The 21,885-nt window shown below is 50.8% G+C and overlaps 2 protein-coding genes across 2 annotated transcripts; one reads left to right on the forward strand and one right to left on the reverse strand.

Moving 5' to 3' along the window:
* The first annotated feature begins 140 nt into the window (after nucleotides 1-140).
* Znf319 (zinc finger protein 319) lies at nucleotides 141-6,052 on the forward strand. The gene is made up of 2 exons (XM_021170300.2): nucleotides 141-673; nucleotides 2,377-6,052. Exon 2 carries the CDS (start codon nucleotides 2,616-2,618, stop codon nucleotides 4,359-4,361), a length of 1,746 nt encoding a protein of 581 aa, XP_021025959.1. The 5' UTR covers nucleotides 141-673; nucleotides 2,377-2,615; the 3' UTR covers nucleotides 4,362-6,052.
* Nucleotides 6,053-10,945: 4,893 nt separating this feature from the next.
* On the reverse strand, nucleotides 10,946-21,256 carry Spmip8 (sperm microtubule inner protein 8). The gene is made up of 8 exons (XM_021169701.2): nucleotides 21,184-21,256; nucleotides 19,671-19,895; nucleotides 13,000-13,061; nucleotides 12,575-12,749; nucleotides 12,190-12,251; nucleotides 12,019-12,083; nucleotides 11,791-11,823; nucleotides 10,946-11,043 (listed from the first exon to the last, which is right to left on the reverse strand). The coding sequence occupies exons 2-8, from the start codon at nucleotides 19,891-19,893 to the stop codon at nucleotides 11,013-11,015; spliced, it is 651 nt and encodes a 216-aa protein (XP_021025360.1). The 5' UTR covers nucleotides 19,894-19,895; nucleotides 21,184-21,256; the 3' UTR covers nucleotides 10,946-11,012.
* Nucleotides 21,257-21,885: the final 629 nt, after the last annotated feature.

A 21,885-nucleotide genomic window follows, 5' to 3' on the forward strand; every position in this document is an offset into this window, starting at 1 on the left:
CGGTAAACGCTGTAGGAGGCGGCCTTCCGGATCGCTCCGTCGCCCCCAGTGTCCTAGTGCGGGTTCCACAGGTCTGCGGGTGCGCTTGCCAGACTTGCAAAAAGTTGGAGTCGCAGGATCCCTCCTGAGAGCGAGCTGAGCCGCAGGTCAGCTGCAGAAGACCGGAGAGTCAGGTGGGACTGCGGCGAGCCGGGGCTGAGGATCCCGGCTCCTCCGCGACCGTAAGCTCCGGCGAGCGGATCCCGAGGCTCCAGCCCCGCCCCTCCGTACTCACGGGCTCGGGCCAGCGGGGCCGCGGGTCCCCTACAGGGGGCGGCCTCGCTCCGCGCCGCGGGCTCCTCGACAGCCGCCGCCCCGGCTGCCGCTCCTCCCCCGGCCCCGCCTACCCGGCCTCGCGCCGACCCTCTGTCCGCCGGTCTCTGCAAGACCCGTCGGTCTGTCCGCTCGCCCGTCCGTCCGCTGCCCCGGTCCCGCTAACTCGAGTGCGCGGGTCGATTCGTCGGTTCCGGCTGCCGCAAACCTGTCTCCCGACTCCGCGCCGCCTGCCTCTGCTACGCGAGGCCCCGGGATTGGCAGGACGCGTAGGCCGCGCCGCGGCGGATGGAGCCGGAATAAAGAGGCGGCAGAGAAAGCAGCTGGTCTCCGCTTGCCCTGCGCCTGACCCCTGGAGCAGGTGAGTGGCAGGGCACCCGGGACTGCATCTGGGGGCCACTCCGGTAGCCCCTGCACCCAGGGAGAGCCTCCTGAGCTCCGAGGCGATCCAGGCTGGGCCTGGAAGTACAGTTGCTTCCCGGGCACCGTTTGAGGCTCTGGGGCCTTCCTCGGCCGGAACCACCCCCTTTTCGCGACGCAGTGGCTGGGCCATCCGGAGCAGGAGCTGACAGCAGGCTGCCCAGCTGGGCCTGATGGGAGATCAGCTTTCATTCGGTTACTCGGAGAGGAAAAAGGGCTAGGGTGGAGCGCGGGTGGGGGCTTCTCTTTCCCTTTCCTCTCCACTTCTCTCTCCAGCTCTTGTACAGTGATCTAAGAGTGTTCCTGGCTTCTTCCTGGAGAAGGGTCAGGGTAGGCAGTGGAGTTGCTCTAGGAGGTGGGGAGTGGGGGCGGCTGATGGGGCTGGCAGCCATTCATAACGGGAAAAATAACACACAGTTGGATTCGCACAGCTAGATCAGACAGTGTTCAGTGCAGTCCACCTCTCCTCTCTACCTTAGGAACGCTAAAATGGCCAGCTGTGGTTGGTTGGTTGTACTCCTAGGTACTACCCCAAATCAGCAGCCTCTTTATTCCCTCCCTTCCCAGAAGATGCTGAGGATGACAACTTTTAGCTTGACTCTTAGGTTTCTTTAAGAGAACAGTTAGAAGCCAGCTGGCTTATGGGAACATTCTCTACTTTCCTTCCCTTAAAGAAAACTTGCAAACTTTTAAATCTATAAGCAGCTGAGAACCTAGAAAGGGGGCTGCCTTTGATTCTAAAAATAATTCTCTGTGGGATTGCTTTAATACTATCTCAAGGTGGTGAATTAGAGATTTGCTGGCATGGGGTGGAGGCGGTGGTTAGGTGGGCTTTATCTTGCAGTGATTACTGTGAATATTTGTGACTTGGAGGAGAGACACCCCGGGGCATGCTTTATCTGTACAATTCAGGCAAACAGAACAATTTCTTACACCTTGACAGTCAAAGACTCAGAGGGTAAGGGACTTCTGTTTATGTTCCTCTGGGAGATGACTAGAGTGCAGCAGTTCACCGTGATCAGTGGGTCTATAAACCTGTTGTTTAACCCTCCTTGGCCAGGAGTTCGGGTCCCTGAAAGGCCATTAATCCTGTTAAACTAGAGTGGCATGTGCCCTGGGAAAGGCCTGGAGTGCAGGTGAAGAGGAACGTAGACCAGTCCCTCAAAGGAGAGGGTTTTTAGGTGGTTCTTAGTGTTGTTGCCTTAATATTAGCTTCCAGAGTCCATCTGCCTTAGAACTTATACCGCAGGGGCGTGGCTTCCTTCAGCCAGCAGGATTCTCTTGATTCCAAACAGTAGTGTTCTCTCATGTCAGTGTGAAAGGGGCTGTCAGGCATTAGGGACAGGTCACCCCATACTATCTGACTGAGTGGGCCATATGGAAACTAGTGGGGAATTTGTGGAGGCTGAGATGCCCTGCCCAGAATGGGGATTAAAGAAAGTGGGTATGGAGAAAGCTCTCTTCCCCTTTGCATTGAGGAGAGGAGCTGCCTCTTTGAGAGCAGGTGAAGGGAGCAGGGCTCGATCCCTGAGCATCTCCGTCCCCTAAAGAAGCTTATGTCTGTGTAGTGAGTGTGGGCCGCAAGGGAAAAGGGGAGAGCTGCTTGATCCTGCCACATGTTCACTGTGTCTTTCTTCCCTACAGAACTGATTACTGGGGAAGGCACAGCCTTCTTAGCATTGCCAGGATCCTGTCTCGAAGAGCCCTCCCGTCCCGCAGGCTATCTTCTTGGCTAATGACAAGGGCTATCTGACAAGACCTCTGTGCTCTGTGTGAGGTTCTTGTCCGATCCTGAGATCCGGTAGCTTCTCTCAGGGTTAGGTTCACCTTAAGCGGGGAAACTGAAGCCATTACTGTCCAAACCCAGTTTCATCTTCCCAAGCATGTCAGAAAGCTGGCAGCAGCCACCGCAGACTCAGCCACAGCAGCCACAGGCGCCGCAGCCTCAGCACCATGCAGAGACACCTCCAGCCCTGGCTGAGCACACGCTGCCCCCAGGCTCCGCCGAGAACCCCCTGGGCTGTGCAGTGTACGGCATACTCCTGCAACCCGATCCAGGCCTCCAGCCCCCACAGCATGCACCCCTCCAAGCCGGGGAGCCGGGCCCCAAATGTGGCGTGTGTGGCCATGATCTGGCACACCTGTCCAGTCCGCATGAGCACCAGTGCCTGGCAGGCCACGACCGCTCATTCCAGTGCACACAGTGTCTTAAGATCTTCCATCAGGCCACCGACCTGCTAGAGCACCAGTGTGTGCAGGCCGAGCAGAAGCCTTTTGTCTGCGGCGTTTGCAAAATGGGCTTCTCCCTGCTCACCTCACTGGCCCAACATCACAGCTCCCACACTGGCATGGTCAAGTGCTCCATTTGTGATAAGACCTATAAGCCAGCTGAGGCTGCCCAGCCGGCCACCACCACCGCCCCATCACTGCCCTCAGCACCTCCACCCGCTAACAGAGCCCCCGTGGAGCAACCGGAAAAGCCCTATAGCTGCCCCGTTTGCCAGAAGCCCTTCAAGCACCTGTCAGAGCTCTCCCGGCATGAGCGGATCCACACTGGAGAGAAGCCGTATAAGTGCACACTGTGTGACAAGAGCTTCAGCCAGTCCTCGCACCTCGTGCACCACAAGCGCACACACAGCTCTGAGCGGCCCTACAAGTGTGCCGTCTGCGAGAAGACCTTCAAGCACCGCTCGCATCTGGTGCGCCACATGTACGCGCATTCTGGCGAGCATCACCTCTTCCGCTGCAACGTGTGCGAGCTGCATTTCAAAGAGTCGTCTGAGCTGCTGCAGCACCCCTGTACCCCGAGCGGCGAGCGGCCCTTCCGCTGCGGCGAGTGCCAGAAGGCCTTCAAGCGACCGTCGGACCTGCGGCAGCATGAGCGCACACACAGCGCGGAGAGGCCCTTCAAGTGTGATCTATGCCCCATGGGCTTCAAGCAGCAGTATGCACTGATGCGCCACCGGCGCACACACAAGACAGAAGAACCCTTTAAGTGCGGCCTGTGCGAGAAGGGCTTTGGCCAGCCCAGCCACCTGCTCTACCACCAGCATGTGCACACCCTGGAGACTCTGTTCAAGTGCCCGGTGTGCCAGAAGGGCTTCGACCAGTCGGCTGAGCTGCTGCGGCACAAGTGCCTGCCAACCTCCACCGAGCGGCCCTTCAAGTGCCCTGTGTGTAACAAGGCCTACAAGCGGGCATCCGCCCTGCAGAAGCACCAGCTGTCCCACTGCGCTGCCGCCGAGAAGCCTCTGCGGTGCACCCTGTGCGAGCGCCGCTTTTTTTCTTCCTCGGAGTTCGTGCAGCATCGCTGTGACCCGGCCAGGGAAAAGCCGCTCAAGTGTCCGGACTGTGAGAAGCGCTTCAAGTACGCCTCAGACCTGCAACGCCACCGGCGGGTGCACACAGGCGAGAAGCCCTACAAGTGCCCCAGCTGTGATAAAGCCTTCAAGCAGCGAGAGCATCTCAACAAGCACCAGGGCGTGCATGCCCGAGAGCAGCAGTTCAAGTGTGTGTGGTGCGGCGAACGCTTTCTGGATGTGGCGCTGCTACAGGAGCACAGTGCCCAGCACAGTGCTGCCGCCGCAGCCGCGGAGGGCGCCTACCAGGTGGCAGCCTGCTTGCCCTAAGGCCTCGGCGCCGCCACCTGCCCTGTCTAGTCTTGCCTGCTTGCAGCTGCATGGCAGCAAGCCTGTCAGTCAGCTCCCTCCTCAGGAGTCAGGACCAAAGGGCTCTTCTGGGCAGGTGGAGGGTGCGCATGTTCAGTATTCTTAGCACCAGCCTGGCCGTGGGAAGAGCCAAACTGCTGTGGCCAGACCCCAATTCCATTCACTTCTTCCCCATGACAGGACTTGCTTTCTGAGAACCTGCTACACCCCTTACCTGTAGGGAACTTGAATTCTACCTGTAATCAGGTGCCTCTCTGCCCCAGAAGTCGGGGATGCCAACCCAATTTTCCCAGATCTTCAGCCTAGTTAGAAAGCTGATGGCTTGGGAAGAAGTAAGTACGATTTCTTCTCAAGTTGCTTTTTTATTGGGGGTGGAGGGAGGCAAGCTTGAGACAGATCTGGGGACTTAGAATGGAGACAGAGCTACAGTCCCGACTGCCCAGCTAGGACAAATGTGCCCCAACCCCAAGTTTCTGATAGAGATGTAGGATAGGAAGGAGTCTGTGGGTACTGTCTGCTTGGAGACTAGGGGCCCAATCAGGGTGGGGGAAGCAGAAACATTCCACGACACCCTCAGGTCAGCCAGTGCTGTCCACAGAGAAAGGGACACAGCAGCCTATGTCCTGAGTGTGTGGAAGCCCCTCCTGCCTGTGAGTGGTTCTGAGCTGCAGGGGAATGAGTGTGCCCAGAGCAGAGCTGTGGTGTGGAAGTGGAGGACCATTAGTCCCCTGACCTTCATCCCTGGGTTGGGGAGGAAGGAAGACCAAGCCTATGATTTCCCGGCAGATATAAACAGGTCCCTTCCTACGTCATGTAAACCAAAGTGTCCAGGGCTCAGAGTCATAGGCTTGTCCCAGCCCTGCCTGAGGGCCAAAGGGAGACCCAGGTATCCAGGGTGAGGACTGTCCTACCCCCACAGAGCCCCTAAGCCCTAAGGATTGTCCATTGCCAAAACAACCTGCTGTCCTTTGAGTCCTGGACACACCCCCCCCCCCCACCAGGTCTTTGGCTTCTCACAGCCTGCTTCCTGTAGCAGATGTGGGTACACAAGAATTGGAAAGCCCAGCAGGCAGCATTCTTGGTAGGTTCACGGTCAGCCACCATCACTGGATGGCCAGAGCCACCAGGAGAGACTGGAGGACCTTTGTTGTCAGTCATCATTCTGAACCCAGCACTGACCATGCCCCTTTTAGCCCCCTCTCTACCTGTGAGTCTTGGAAGAAGACTGATCACTAAGTCAGGGGTCAGATGGGTCGGAGGCAACCACCTCACCTCATCTGAGAAGCCCAGCTGGCCACATCCGGCTGCTCTGTCTGCCCAGGCCTCTCCTGTGTCCATAGAGACTGAGGTTAGCACTTCTCTTGGGTTGACTCTTGGTCACAAAGCCTCAAAAAACTGGAACTCAGGCTTATAACAGCCTAGTCCTAACTGCTAGGTTTGTTTTCCTTTCATTTTTGCATTCTAAAAGCTGTTTATTATACTATTCATAACATTGTATAGCTTAATTTCATGTCATTTTGGATCATATATAAATATGAGAGTTTGGAATTTTTAAAAGAATGACTCCATTTTAAGGCAGCCACTTTTGATGTTAAATACAGTGAGTTTGATGTGTGCTCTAGAAGTAAAGACATTGACCGGTGCAGCCCACAGCTCTTCCACTCGTTCTTTGCAGAGGGTTTGTTGGGAGGTGCAGAGGCTGAGAGACAAAACAGACCAAAGGAGCAGGTTGGGGCGAGGCTTGAATCCTGAGCTTTGAGGCTTCTGGCTGTGTAAGCTTGGACCGGTCACTTAACCTCTTTGGGACACAGTCGCCATATCTGTCAAACAAACAAACAAACAAACAAACAAACAAAACAGATTGGAAGGTTAACTTGCCCCACTGTTGTGAGAGTTGCATGGAGTCATTGTTGAGACCCTGCAGGGAAGCCACGGATAAGCCAACAGCTACCAATGTAACACCTAACCCCTCCTGACTAAGGTTCAGTCTTAATCCTCAAAGGAGCTGGACCATGAGAGACCAGCAACTCATGAAAGGCCAGAAGCTGCAGATGGCAAAAATAAATTAAGTAAGTAAATAAATAAATGTATTCAGGTGCTTCCTGGAACAGTGGTGGCCCCACCTAGCCTGGTTGGCCCACACTCCTCTTCAGTCTGCCCTACAGTGACCCTCTGTGGACCGAGCCTGGGTGGGGCCTTTTACCTTAGTCCTTCCTCATATTTCTACTGTACACCATCCTTGTCCTCAGCCTCAGCTCACAAGCCTCCATTTCCCAAAGACCAGAGTGGGGCTGGAGGAGAACTAGCCAAGGGCTCCTTGTCCTAGATAAGGATAGAAAAGTTCAAAGGACATGCAGCTACCCACGCTACAACTTCGGAAAACTATGACCAGACTCCATCTTTTCCTATCCCCTCTGTGGCCCCTGGGAAGCCAAGAGGTTCCTTCCTGTCAGCTTCCACCACTCAGCAGCTAACAGCAAGGGGCCTTTGTGGCTCTGCCAGGCTTAAGGCCCAGTTTCTTTTCTAGTTGTGTGGTAAAGATAAAACTGCTCAGTGGGCAGGATAGACTGGAACAGTCCTGTCCAGATCATTTCAAGGCTCAGGGATTGTCTAAGCCACACAGGTGAAAGACAGGCTGTATGACCTGACAGACACCCAATCTGGTCAGGGGAATCAAGGCAACAAAATGCTCTCCCTGCCCCAGATGGTGTTCAGCTTCTTCACAGATCCAAATTACTGTTGTCCACCTTACTGTGCAGAGAGGCAGGTCCTTAAAGGGCCTGCACCTTCCAGCACTGTCATGAAATGTCATCTCCAACCTGTAATGTCCCTCCTGGCCTGTAGCCCTGTTCTTCCTCCAGAGCAGACCTTTGTCCCATGCTGGACTACTCTGCAGGAGTCTCCCAAACTCACAGCTGGTTACACGGCCTGCATCCCATCCTTAACAAAGCGTTTTTGTCCCTGAGCAGTCAGTTGTACGTAGCTTCAGGAAGAGCCTTGGCTGCTATCTGTCTAAATCCCCAGAGATCTCTGCTGTAGGATCCTGTAAAGGTCAGTCTGTGGGGAGGCAGGAAGCACCTCCTCTCCATGCTTCCCCCCAGCCTGGCTCTACAATCCTATGTTTGCTTCTTCCACAACTATAATGTGAGTACCTGCTGTTTGCCAGGCATAAGGCACGAGCGTCACACGAGAGAGTGAAGAGTTTCAGAATTGAGTAGAGTAGGGGCTGAGGAGAAGGCGGCTCAGTTAATGTGGTGCCTGCTGCTCGAGCCTGAGGCTCAGAGTTTGGATACCCAGCACCTTCACGGCTGTGTGATTCTGTGATCCTAGGCTGATAGTGGGAGGAACACAGGTGGAGGAATGACAAGACAGACATACAGACATTCCTGGTGTTCCTACCAGTCAGTCTAACCATTTGGTGAACACTGGGTTTTTGAGAGACCCTGTCTCAAAAAACATGAGGTGAGGAATGATGGAAGATACCCGATGCTGACTTTACCCTCGGTGTGTATGTGCAGCCACGGCAAACAACACAGTAAAAATGTCCACTGACACCTGGGCCATGTCATCTCCACCCCACCCCCATCTCAGTGTGAGCCTTATTTCTGAGCCTGCCCTTCTGCCAGCCCTAGACCCTGGGCTAGGATGCATGTTCTCCATATTGCTCTGCAATAAACATTACTGTTACTTTATAGTAGAAATTTCATTCTGTCTGGATAGATATATCTGCATGGTTCTGGAGGCCCCAGAGCCTATCCCTGAACCTTAGTCATAGAAGGTAAAAGGAGCTGGCAAGTAAGCCTGCTGGCCACAGATGTGAATCCCCCGAAACAGCCAAGAGCCCTGTACTTGTGGTCTTTGGGAAGAATGGAGAGAAGGGAGCACTTGAGGCTTTTGAGACTGGGTAGAAAGGGGTGGAAGGATGGCTTTGAACAAAGTTGGGGAGACAAGAGCCTGAGGGTAAGATAGACAAGCAAAGATGGTGGGGTCTGTGGTAAAGGCCAGGGAACTGCATTGTGTTCAAGTCCAAAAGGCCTAGAGATGGGGATCATACTGGCTGCACTATCCCAAGGTTACAACTACAGAGAAGATTTCAGATGGGACCCATTTATGCTGAGCCACAAACCTCTGAAGGTACAGAGGAGGTCATAGCTGTGAGGTGGTTGCCACTCCTAGTACTTCTGAGAGCATTCCTATGTCTGTTTCCCAGGCTAGTCACAAACTCCTGGGACATCAGTCATGCCTCAGCCTCCCCATTGTTTGGGACTCTTAAGTGTATGCCATTAATCTTGGCTTCTTAGTGTTCTGATGGGAGCTCTCTTCCTTCTAAGTACTAGTCTTATGTCTCCAGCTCCAGGAAGACCTTCTGCTTTCCTCTCCACTCTTGGCTTGCTCCTCAGAGCAGGAAAGAAGTAGATCACAGTCTCACTGCCTTCAGTTCCTAGTTTTGCCGGTCACCAGCTGTATGGTCTTGGGCCAATCCAAACTCCCTCTAGCCTATTTCGTTAGTTATATGTGGATGGCTGTTTTGCCTGGGTGTATGTATGTGCACCACCTGTGTGCCTGGTGCCCCTGGCGTCAAAAGAAAGTGTTATATGCTTAGGAACTGGAGTCAAGATGGTTTTGAACCTCTGTGTGGGTGCTGCACCTGCGTTCTCTGGAAAAGCAGCCAGCACTCAACCTCAGAGCCATTTCTTTATCCCCAAGTCCATTTACTTAACCAGCTATAAAATGGATTTAAAACAACTTACCTCACAGGGCCTGTGAAACACTTAAAAACTTAATAAAAAGCATACACTGAATTGGTTTTGCTTATGCTTTCTCCTCCCCTTATTCTTAGATACAGCTTCTATTTCTTGTATTTATAAAGTTGGTGTTAAACATATAGCCAGTGGACAAGAACCTTTACTGCTGTGGGCTGGCCCCTGTAGTGTCCTAGACTAGAGGGGTGTGGGTTGTTGTTTAAAGTGACTTGGCCTGCCTATCAGTTTTTTTTCCCACTGGACTCAAAACACTAATAAAGCAAGGGTGACTGACCTCTTGTCTGTGTCACCTGAGCATTCAGCGGAACCCTGGCCCAGGTAAAGGCCTCAAAGCTGGGCCACATTACAAGGTGAACTTTCTTGGTCATACTGGGTCATAGAAGCAGGCCCAGAAAAAAAGAAATTCCCGGTCACTCGGTTCCTCCTTGCACCATCAGCTGTCCACTAGTGCCCCTCTGACCATTCTCACCCAAAGCAGGATGTGAGCATCCACTGCGAACCTAGCCAGGTCCATTTCTTTATCATTTGGAATGAACGCTTGGAACTCTAACAGCCCTGGGGCTCTGCCATTGGCTTCCCAAAGCTGTCCACTGAGTTTGCTTGAAGGAAGCTGGGTTTATCTTCCCCTGGCTCCCTGCCCTGTTTGCAGAATTCCAAATATCAGGTGATAGTATGTGAGGACATTTTCCTCTCAGTCCTTTCCTCCTGAGATATTAGCCTTGCATGCAGCAGCTGTGCAGTGGGTTCAGGGAGGAAGGGGAATAATGAGTGAACCTAAGCCCTGTGGATGCCAGCTCTGCTGAGAATAAGATGAAAACAAAGGGTCTGCTCTGGGCATGTAAGCACGTGACTTTGTACATAATTTCAGGTTTGGGGATATCTGAAGCTCCAAGGGAGGTTCCAGGAACAGAACTCCCATACTGAGTTCCTGAGCACAGTGGCTATTTGTCCCAATGGGAACCTCTCCCTGCAATCGCCCTCGGCGGGGTGAAGTATGGAAGACCCAAGAGCTACAGATGCCAGTTACCCTAACATTGCACTGGACTGAAGCCCACTTCCCTGGGGCTCCTCTCACCTAGGCCATCATGTCCACCATCACAAGAGGCGCTCAGGACTAGGGTGTGTAAACCGAGGAACCAATGAGGTCCTGTCCCACTGCTCAAGAGCACAGCAGATGGCCTTCTGTTTAGGCAATGAATTTCTTAGCAGTGCCTTGAGGACCCCAGAATGTTCTCAATCACCGTATCCCAGTTTATATTTGAAATCTGTTTCACAGGGAATAAGAGGGTATAAACCTAACCTGCCCACTTCCCATCAGGGAAGTTCTGGTACCAGGAAACCCCAAAGCACAACACTATATGTACAGGGGTCCAGGGAGGTGTCATAAGTCTCTTCTTTGCTCTCAATGCTCAAACTCAGAGGCTCCACACTCAGGATCTTGGTTAGGGGTCGAAAGCGAGGGACAAGAGCATTAAGGAAACCCATATCCCAGCCTGTCCTTGTGCCTCCACCCCAGCTAGACTTGAGGCTTAGGTCCTGATAACTCTATTCAAGTCCACAAAACATCCTTCACCAGCCCCTACACGCCCTCTCCCCATTTCCCAGGAGGTAGTAAAGAACGGGCAAGGGTAATACAATATCCTGACCTTTCTCCAGAGTTCCCTTTCACTCCCCCCGACCACCACCCCCGCCACGAGCCTAGGGCCTCTCTGAGGAAGCATTAGGTTTATTTCTTGAACTGAACTCCTGGGGAGAAGATGGGTGGTGCCACCATATGCCCTCTGTCCGGCTAGGGGCCCTGAGGTGGCACGGTCCAGCCATAGAAGAATCAGCCTTTTCCCCCCACAGATTAATGCCAGGGAGTCAGATAGTTGATGCGACTGAAAAGAGAAAGAGGGGTGAGATGGGGAATCCAAGATACTCTAAAGAAAAATCAAGTTTTCCTTTCCTAGCTCCACCCCCCACCCCAACCCAAAGCCCAGTACCTGAAGGATCTGAAGTTTCCATCCAGTCTATGTGCCCCGGAGCCCTCAGTGGTTCTCTATTTGCTCTTGTATAGTTTTGGCTATTCTCTTCACCCCTAATTTATCTCATACCATGTCCCACTGACTCCCATTGATAATGGCTTCATAGGTTTTCAGTCATATATGAACCTACACTAGCATCACACAGTAACAGAACCCAGAGTTTTCCTGTGTATGGGCCGAGGAAAGGCAAATTTCAGGAGTAGAAAAGGGAGACGCTCTGCATGCTACAAGATAAAGGTGCAACGGGACTGTGCGCTATAGGGAGAGGCCTGAGGGTCTGGTTGTGCCAGTGGGAGGGGTCACACCACAGAGTTTGGCTTTGCTGAGACACTCAAAACCTGACTGAGAGGTGCCTCAGAGTCTCCCGGCACTTCCACCCTATTATTGTAGCCTTTAACCCAGGGTGATCCTGCTGAGGGCGCTAACTTGCAGTGGGGAGCAGATGGCAGGCAGTTTCTTCTCTACCCTGTCAGGTACCCCCGACCCCCAAGGCCGGACCCACTAAGCTGCGTGTAGAGTGTAGAGTGCCGGCTGAGCAACTTCAAGGCACTCTTGTTAGGGGGCGTGGCTTGCTGCGACCAGGGCGGGGCCATTCTCTACCTGTAGTGGGAGCCAAAGCGCCTGAACGCGTTCCTGCAAAAGAATAAAGAAGGTCTGAGTGCTGGCTCACGGATAGTGGAGATGCCAGATTCTGGCATGATAACTGATTCATGCACCGGCTGACAGACGCCGGTTCAGTAGGAATTCAGTATCTGTCCTACAGCTATGATCCCTCTCCTCTGGCTCGGGGATCGAGGTCCCGAAGGGGTCCTGCAGATTGTCACTTACAGCGAGTCGAAAGGCAGGGGCTTCTGTCCGTAGCGGTCCAGGCTGGGGTTCTGGTTGAGGCAGTACTGTAGTGGGCCATAGGAATGGGGACCCGTAAGCCTGTGGGGCGCGGACCCCAGCAGCCAGTCCCTCCCAGCCATCCGGGCCCGGTCTGTTTGCATCTTTCCCTACCCGCCAGTTCTGGGTCACCTCCGGCTTCAAGTACCGCACCGCGTAGCCACTGAAACCCTCCACTGTGGAAAGAGCCCACTTTGGGAACCTAGATCTGAACAAACCCGACCCACCCTCATCTAAACCCCGCCTCTGCGCAGAATCCCCGCCCCTCCCGAGCTCTGCTTGGCTCTCAGCACCAGCCCTAGTGGCTTCCCTAATCTTGAGTTGCTTCAGCGCTCCTCCACCCCAACCCCGCCCGCACCCTCACCACTCTCACCACCCCTTCCTGGTCCTATGTTCCAGGTCCTTGCACTTGTGGCCCTCATTCCCCGCGTTACGCGCCATCAAATAGCAGGAGGTCTCCCCCGCTCTTAAGAGCATTCATTGCAGTTGGTAAACTGACCCCTTTTGTTGGCACAAGGCAGCTTGAACTCTTCGGACCTGGACACGAATTTAGACCAGTCTTCGATGGCACGCGTGAAGCAGGGCCAGTCGATCCGGTTGATGCCTGGCGCGATGGGAATCATCTTACCGCCACGATACTTGTGACAGAGCTTCTGGCCGGTTGCTGTGAAATCCTAAGGAATGTTGGACCATAATGGCAGATGCAAGACCCCAGAAGGCTTCCTGGGCCTGACCTGATATTTGTTAGCCCCATTGGACTGAGGATGCAGGAAACAAGGGCTTGGGTTGGGTGGGGGTGAGAGTTCCAGGTAGGCAGCTGGGGATATGCTCAGGCAGTAGAGCCTTGGACCAGAGGTGTTTGGGCCTGGGCACAGACTAGTGCTACTGAGCCCATCCCGGGCTGGGGACAAAAGAGACACTCACCAGGCATTGCAGGGGTTTGTTGGGGACCCCTAGGAGTGTGAAGTGGGCCTTGTTGAAATCATCTGTTGAAAGATAAACGTGTCCCTTCACGAGCCCTTAGGACAGGTCTACTCTAGAAACTGGGGCCAAACTATGCACCTTAGGAGAAAAAAAAATGTTTTCCAGGTGTGGTAGCACATGCCTTTACTCACAGCACTCAGGAGACTAGATAGAACTCTGTGATTTCAGGGCCAGCCTAGTCTACCTATAAAGTTCCAGGCCAACCAGGGCTACATGGTGAGATTCTGTCTCAAAGGGAAAAAAATGTTAGTTTTTAAATATTAAAGATAAAACTCTATTTCTTACAATAAAGAAAACTCTATATAGTGTGGTGCCCATGGGGAGTGGCACTATTGTGGGACTGTGATAGGCAGCCTATTTTGGTTGAATGGGGCTTGCTCTGGCGACCCAGTAGAGAACTCTAAAAGGCACGGAAAAGCAAGCCACAGTCCCAGAGCCAGGTGCCTTACACCACAGAGCCCCCAACTCCATAATTCTGTGACTATCAGTTACACAGACAATGTCCCAAGCTTCTGGCATTCTGGCTAGACTTCACCCCAACAGTTACCTGACTATAGCCAGGTATGCTCTTCCCCATAGTTACCTGGCAACAGCAAGATAGTCCAGCCCTCTATAAAAGGGGCTGCTTGGCCCCTCCTCGCTCTCTTAAGCTCTCACCTTTCTTACTCTCTAGCTCCTTCTCTCTCTCCCTTCTCCCCTCTCTCCACCTGGCCATGGCCGGTCTCTCTCTCTCTCTCTCTCTCTTTCTACCTTCTCTCTTTCTCCCTGCCTTTCTACAATAAAGCTCTAAAACCATAGACTGTCTCTGATCATCAAAGCCCGCCGTGCTTGAACAATGGGATAGACTTTCCCCTAACAAGCTGAGTCTAACCTCCCGCCAGAAGGTCTTCCTGTGCTCCAGCCACAGACCGAACCAAGAAACCATCCAGCACCCCTCATGCCCCTGCCCTCTCCTCCCTTTGGCCCCGGAGCTGACCAAGCCACCCGGGGCCCTCATTTGTTCTCAGCTCCTCCGAGGTATTCAGCATGGGATGCCGGAGGCTGGGAACCTGGTCCCTAGGACTGCCCCTTGCCCACCACCCGCCTAGCTGGGGTCAGTGATTTCACACAGCCAGACACCCACTGGGGCTGTGTGGAAAGTGTGCAGCAGTCCTCTCAAGTCCACCCATCCAGAGCACTGGAACTCTGGTAGACACGGCTTCTCTCCCCTCTTTCCCCCACACCCATAGCCCCACACACTATTAGGAGGTGTGGCAGTATTGGAGTAGGTGTGGCCTTGATGCCTCCACCTGGATATGCAAGGGTGTGTGTCACTATGGGGGTGGTGGGCTTTGAGGTCCTATGCTCAAACTTCACCCAGAATGGGAGAGAGGGTCTCCTCCTGGCTGCCTGCAGAAGCCAGTCTTCTCCTGGTTGCCTTTGGATCAAGATGGAGAACTATCTCAGATCCTCTAGCACCATGTCTGCCTGCACGATGCCAGAATTCCTACCATGATGATATTGGACTGAACCTCTTGAAACTGTAAGCCAGCCCTGATTAAATGTTTTCCTTTATAAGAGTTGTCTTGGTCATGGTGTCTCTTCACAGCAACGAAACCTTAAGACAGATTGATATGAAAACTTAGAAGTACTAGAAGAAAATGTGAACAAATTCCTCTATAAACCTGGGACAGGACTTTTAATTCCCATAAAAAGCCAAAAACTGGAAGAAAAGACCAATAACTTTGAGTAAATGGCATGTGTCTGCTGGCCCCAATGACCTGAGTTTGACATCTGCTACCCACATGATGGAAGGAGACAACTGACTCCTAAGAGTTGTCCTCTGATCTTCAAGAATGAACTGTGGGCTGTCAGCACATGCGCATGTGTATATGTGGTACATGCAATTGTGTGTGAATAAGTAAAACAAGTAAGCACAAAAGGGATCAAAAGGGGAAAACACTTCTACTGATTTTATAGCTGAGACAATTTAAAAGAAACATGGATAAACCACATATTTAAGTAGTTCATGTACAAATACTAGAAATTCATGTGGCTTCATGGGTGCTAAACTTCTGAGAAATGCCCAGTTTCGTTTACAAGATGAGTGCACATTTAAGCTACATTATTACTTATTCGGCCATACTAGGAACAATGTAAAAGTTAGTACAGCTTTGCTGGGCAGTGGTGGCGCACGCCTTTAATCCCAGCACTTGGGAGGCAGAGGCAGGCGGATTTCTGAGTTCGAGGCCAGCCTGGTCTACAAAGTGAGTGCCAGGACAGCCAGGGCTACACAGAGAAACCCTGTCTCAAAAAAACAAAAACAAAGAAACAAACAAAAGTTAGTACAGCTTTAAGAGATAGGCCCCCTCATCATACATCACCAGAGACAGTGTAAATCAACTGGAGCCTACAGACTGCAGTCTGGTAAATATTACTTATCATAATTATGAATACCCACATGTCCTTTGATCCCACAGTCTAGCAACACACAAATGATGTTAGAAGAAGGTGACCTATTTTCATGTGTGTAACAGCAAAAGAATGTGAATGCCAGTTATTAAATTAATACACTCAACTACATCTGCACTAGAGAACTGCAGAGAATAACTTGAGAATGGGGTGTGGTGTGCACAGCTGGAATTCCAGCGCTTGAAGCCAAAGCAGGAGAATTATGAGTTTGAGACCAGCGTGGGCTGTAGAGTGGGACTTGGTTTCAAAAATCTAAAGGTTGGGATACATAGCTCAGTAATAGAGAACTTGTCTAGAATGTGTGACACTCTATCTTCAGACCCCAGAACAGCAACAAACGGTATTAATTTGAGTCCATATAAGTTTAGAATCTCTAAATCTCAAGACTGTCAGAGACCAAGAAGAGTTTACCCTCAAGTCACCACCATAACCAAATTGCCAAAATTAGCAGCATAAACAACAACAAATTCTATGCCCCTCCTTACAGTATTAGGTCACCTGTGAAATACTGTGGATAATCAGGCCTTTAGATCTGGCTTTTGTTTAACAAGGTAAACCATACCCTGGAAACAACTGGTGAGACTCACTCCATAGAACAGTCTACAATGCTGCTCTTTGGATCCCTTCAAAAAGTCAACAGTGCATCCTTCTTCAGGGTCTGGTTGGGTAGACAGATGGAACTAGAAGAGATCAGGTTGAGTGAGGGAACCAAGACCCAGAAAGACAAATGCCACACACTCTCCTGCACCTCAGGTTTCCAACTCGAAGTCTTTGCATGTGAGTACATAACCCGGAGTAACTGCAGAAACCAGGAGAATAAAAAGAGACCACAGGGAGGTGGGGGGGGGTGGGGGGTGGGGGTAGCAACAGAGAAGGAGATGGCAGGGCACAAGAGATGCGAAGGAGGAAATGGGAAAAATAGAGAAACATTAGGGAGGGAGAGAAAGATGAATGTAGAAGGAGGAAGGGGGTATTATAAGATAACAATAGGATGCCTGAAAGTCATAAGGAATCATACTATTATTTAACCACATAAAATAATACCTATAATACATATAAGTCTCTCTCTATATCTATCTATCTATCTATCTATCTATCTATCTATCTATCTATCTATCTATGTGTAATATATATATATATATATATACATATATATATATATATATTTGTAAATGAAATGAAAATTTCCATGAGTTAACAGTGCTCCCCCACCCAAGTGCCATATACCATCTTAAACAAACAAACAAACAAACAAACAAACAAACAAAACCCAACACCAGGCACAAGAAGCCCTCTTCTGAGTTCTTGGTCAAGGTTATCCAAGAGCCTCCCAGAACATTATAGGCTACAGCGTTGCTCTTGGTTGCCCCCCCCCCGCCCCGCCCGAGTTAGCTATGACTAAAGGCACTATGCACTCTGGACAGAGGACCCAGACAGAGGACCCGAGCTGGATCTGACCTGCAAGCCTCTTCCCTGAGGACCAGCCTTCACGATACTGTCTGCTAAAGCTTCCAAAGGAGGGAAACAACCAACAGCTCTATCCAGCTAGGATTCTGTCCAGCCATGAAGCCTATAAACCAAACCAATGACCCATGTGGCGTGATAACCCTAGGGGTACAGTAGTGGCATTGGGTACCTTGGCAGTAACCAGCAGCAGCTCTCTAATTGAACTTAAGAGCTACTCAGCAAGAGAGAAGCCATGCCTGGTTGAAAACCTAGCCAACTATAACACAACTCTTGCACCCAAGGCTCAGGGGTCATTGTGGACAGGGAGGCAGAAAGAGCACGAGAGCCAGAGGAACCGAAGGTTTGCTCTGAGATTGTGTCTCCCAGAGATTTCAGAGAAGCTACACCTATGAAATCTCACCAACATGGTTGCCCATACATGATCTGAACAAAGATGAGACCAATAGACATCTAACATGGAAGCAGGGAAGGTCACAAGAGCTCAACCATAGACAAAGAACTACAGGCAACTAAGGAATGCTGAGAGAGGAAGACACAGTCTCCTCCAGGGAAGAGCACGCCAATTGCTTATCCAATACCAAGTGGTCAGACCTGAAACATTACCTATGAGTACCAGGTAGCAGACTGAGCACATTGTATTTAGGGATGTATGTATGTATGTATGTATGTATGTATGTATATATGTATCAACAATTAAAGAAAAAGAGGCCAGGAGTTTTAGACAAAGCAGAGGGAGAACACAGGACTTAGAGAGAGGAAAGTGAAGGAGAAAATGATGTAATCTTAATCTTAAATAAATTACTAAAAATAGGGGCTGGAGAGATGGCTCAGCAGTTAAGAGCACTGACTACTTTTTCAAAGGTCCTGAGAAAATACCAGCAACCACATGGTGGCTCACAACCATCCGTATTGAGATCTGATGCCCTCTTCCGGGGTGTCTGAAGACAGTTACAGAGTACTTACATTAAATAAATAAATAAATAAATAAATAAATCTTTTTAAAAAAAAAAGTCAATAGTACAGGAAGAAGTGAAATGGGTGGAAAGTTGTTTTAGGCTAATAAGGCTCAAGACTTAATAATTTATACATGAGGGATGAAGAGCTGGCTCTGTGGTTAAGAGCACTGACTGCTCTTCCAGAGGTCCCGAGTTCAATTCCCAGCAACCACATGGTAATTCACAACCATCTGTAATGGGATCCGATGTCCTCTTCTGGTGCCTCTAAAGAGAGTGAAAGTGTACTCACATACACCATACTCCTAGATGACATCCCCTTCCCATTTTAAGCTATAAAAGACTTATTTGAAGACTCTGGAGGAGATTTTAACGTGTGCTGGTTATTAGATGTTGTGGAATTACTGTTAACTTTTCTAGATATGATAATGGTATCGTGCCATGTAGGAGGCTGTCCTTGCCAATGGGGACTGACTTACCTGGCAAAGTTTTGCATGCACACATGTGTGAACATGAAGGAAAGAAAGAGATGAGCAAGACAGGAAAGGAGGAGGAAGGAGAGGAAAGAGGGATAAAGGAGAGAGAGAGAAGGGAGAGAGAAAGCTGGGGAAAGGGAAGAGAGTGAGAGATGGCATGTGAATCCAACCATGCTGAAGCAGACCGTGGGTTGGGCAGAGGGAGAGGGTGCTCCTAGCACTATCCTTCCAACTCATCTACCTGGAAATCTCCCAGTACATGCTCAAGGAACAAAAGGATGTGTGTCTGTCTTGGGTGCGGTGGTGTGGGCCACCAATGCTGTCTCATCCGGAGGCTGAACAGGGAGAATAACTTAAGCCCAGGAGTTGAAGGTCAGCCAGGACAACATAGCAAGTCACTGTCTCAGAGAAATGATGATGCAGGGGAAATAGCTCACTTATTAAGGTTCTTTCTGGGGAAACATGAAGCCCCAAGGTCTGGTCCCAGCATCCACATAATAAGCTGGGGTTTGGGGAGGGTGGGGAGGGTGGGTACACACTTGCCATCCTACTGTGGGGAGAAAGCAGGAGGATCCTAGTGTTTGCTGACCAGTCAGGCAGACCTACTTGCTGAACTCCAGTCCAGGAAGAGACACTGCTTCCAAAACCACGGTGAACAGCAATTGAAGAGCAATACCCGAGGTTATTCTCTGAACTCTGTGCATGTGTGTGTGCACACATGCACACATACCACTTGAGCCCTCCTCCACAACATGACTTAGGCCAGCAAGAAGACCAGGCACAGTTTAAGGATAGCCTGGGCTATGTGTTGAGACACAGTGGGGGAGACACCTCCAGAACTTCCAGCTAAAGAAACCTGATTTTGTTAAACCTAGAGGAAATAAAAGAACAGTGTCACCCACAACAGCAGCAGTCCACAACAGCAGCAGTCCACAACAGCAGCAGTCCACAACAGCAGCAGTCCACAACAGCAGCAGTCCACAACAACAGCGGTAGGGCCTGTATGATCTGTTAATCATCACACAGTACCAGGCACCCTTCCCTTCATATTGCCTCTGTCCCTGTCCCCATTTTTCTGATCAGTAACTAGAGGCCAGACCTTGGAGGAACTTTCTGGAAGGAAATAGAGAGCTGGACCGGCCTTTCTCACCCTTTCACCCGCCGCTTGTTCCCGCCTTTTCGACCATGACCTCCATTTTGCCAGCCACCCTTGCTCCCAAGGCTAAGAGAAGATCCTTAGCTGCTGGCGGCAACATGGCCTGACCTTTGGAGAAGTAGGTGGAAGACTGGCAGTGTTCATCGGAGAGGCAACCCTTGACAGTGTCCATATCCATGCGCCGAAGGGAAGGCAAGGCTGGGTGGTAGAGCTGGTGCTTCACACCGGCCAGTGGGTGGCGCACTCGCTCCAGGGGGAGGAGGACCGCTGGGGAAGCATACAAGTGGGCTGAGCATTCATCCCAGGGCACCAGGTCTATGATGCGGGCCATCGCTGGGGAAGAGAGGGGTGGAGTCAGATGCCCTTCTGTATAGGCACATGTTCTTGGCCTATGCTGATTTAACGATTTATCAAACATTTACTGGGTGTCTTCTGTGCGCCCCGTGATTTTTTTCCGAAGCTCCACATGGGGCAGCAGGGACATCCAAACAACAGATTTATGTGTTCTGTGTGTGTGTACATGTGTACACACACACAGACACATGCACGCACACACACAGAGAGACACACACACACAGCCCCCAGTGCTCTGAGGGAGGTCAGCACAGAGTGTATGTGTATCTGAGAGGGCTGGAGCTAGGACACTCTAGGAACTGTCTAGATGAAGTGAAAGTTAAATATTGAACAGGAAAAAGCCACAGTAAAGCTATTTAGAATGTAGCCTGGAATGCCGTGTGGCTTCTGATGCTAGGTAGCCAACTCTGGATTTGCCTAGGCCATATGTAGCATTTGCCCCAAATGCTATAGATAGATAAGACTCTTAAAGAAGGGAGAGAGATGTGACAGACCTGAATTAGAAAAAGATGGGTGGTTACCTAGTGTCTCTGTTCTAAAAAGCAGATATTCCCTGGAGCCCCCTTTTACTCATTTACATCTTAGAATTTGTTGACTCTACTTCCTGACCTCCAAGTTACAGATAAGAAATGGAGATGGGGTGGCAGGAGGGGAGAGGAACTTGACCATGAAATGTTTGCTATTTTGTGGGTTCTTCTTTCTTCCACCCTTTTCCACCTTTCCCCCACCCTTTCAACCCACTAACACTAGATAGGAGAGAAAAAGGATAGAGGGGAGAGAGGAAGGGAAAGAGATCCCCGAATCTAATTTCTTTTCTTCTTGTTTGTTCTCTGAGCATGACTACTATCAAGCTACAACCAACCCCTCTGAACAACCAACAACAACCCATAACCCTCTTGGTCTATAGCATTTTTAGACCCTCTGAAAAGTTCTCAGAATTCCAAAAGTCACAGAAACTATCTGCAGCTGGCAAAACTATGCCCCTGCTAGAGCACGAGGCAAATCAGAGTCAGCTGCTGCAGACAGTCCAAGGCAGCCCCATATTCCTACACCTGGGTATTAAAAGCACATTCCTAAAATATTTCTGCATTTTAAAAAAAAGAAACCACGATTCCAAAATTCTCACTATAATGAAGGATCAGGACGGGGCATGGTGAAAAAGTGTAAAAGCTGTCTCAGAGTTGACACTCCATGAGGAAGGATGGAGTGGTAGAACACAGAAAAAGGAAGAGAGAACACCCTACTACCCTTTACCCATAGCCACTACCTCATCTGCAGGGCACAGGCCCAAGTGCACAGGCAGGTAAGAACCGTCTATCCTCCTGCTGCTCAGTGGGCAAAAGAAAGGATGTGGGCGTGCCTTCCGGGCAACTGCAGGCTAAGGAGCATCACAGAGACAATGCCCAGTGCAACCTGATTGTGAGGACGAAGCTCCTGGTAACCCTGGGCAACATAGGCTGCCAGGATCCCTAGGCACTGGACATCTATTTCCTGCATCTCCATGGCTGCCACATAAGCCAAGCATCTTGGAAAATGTCAGAACTGGGGCTCTATAGAGGTGACTGGGCCACATTAGGGTAGGGATAACTGCTGGGTTCACCCCAGCCTGTTTCACTGTGTTGGCTAGATCAACTTGACACAAGTTATAGTTATCTTAGAGGAGGGAACCCCAACCTAGAAATGCCTCCATAAAATTAGTCATAGGCAAGCCTGCAGGAAGCTTTCTTAATTAGTGATTGATGGGGAGGGCCCAGCCCATTGTGGGCGATACCATCCCTGAGCTGGTGGTCCTGGGTTCTATAAGAAAGCAGGCCGGAAAAAAAAAAAATAAAAAATAAAAAAAAAATTAAAAAAAAAAAAAAAAAAAAAAAAAGAAAAGCCGGGCGTGGTGGCGCACGCCTTTAATCCCAGCACTCGGGAGGCAGAGGCAGGCGGATTTCTGAGTTCGAGGCCAGCCTGGTCTACAGAG

This window comes from Mus caroli, unplaced genomic scaffold (genome assembly GCF_978045245.1).
Source record: "Mus caroli unplaced genomic scaffold, Mus_caroli_1 scaffold_10, whole genome shotgun sequence".
Classification (NCBI taxonomy): domain Eukaryota; kingdom Metazoa; phylum Chordata; class Mammalia; order Rodentia; family Muridae; genus Mus; species Mus caroli.

Excerpts from the sequence above, each read along its gene's own strand:
- Znf319 (XM_021170300.2), top strand. The coding sequence starts at position 2,616 with ATGTCAGAAAGCTGGCAGCAGCCACCGCAGACTCAGCCACAGCAGCCA.
- Spmip8 (XM_021169701.2), bottom strand. The coding sequence starts at position 19,893 with ATGGCCCGCATCATAGACCTGGTGCCCTGGGATGAATGCTCAGCCCAC. Across the intron at positions 13,062-19,670 it reads TTCCACCTACTTCTCCAAAG|ATGATTTCAACAAGGCCCAC; the intron begins GTCAGGCCATGT and ends ATCTTTCAACAG. Across the intron at positions 11,044-11,790 it reads CGCTTTGGCTCCCACTACAG|TCGCATCAACTATCTGACTC; the intron begins GTAGAGAATGGC and ends TTCTCTTTTCAG.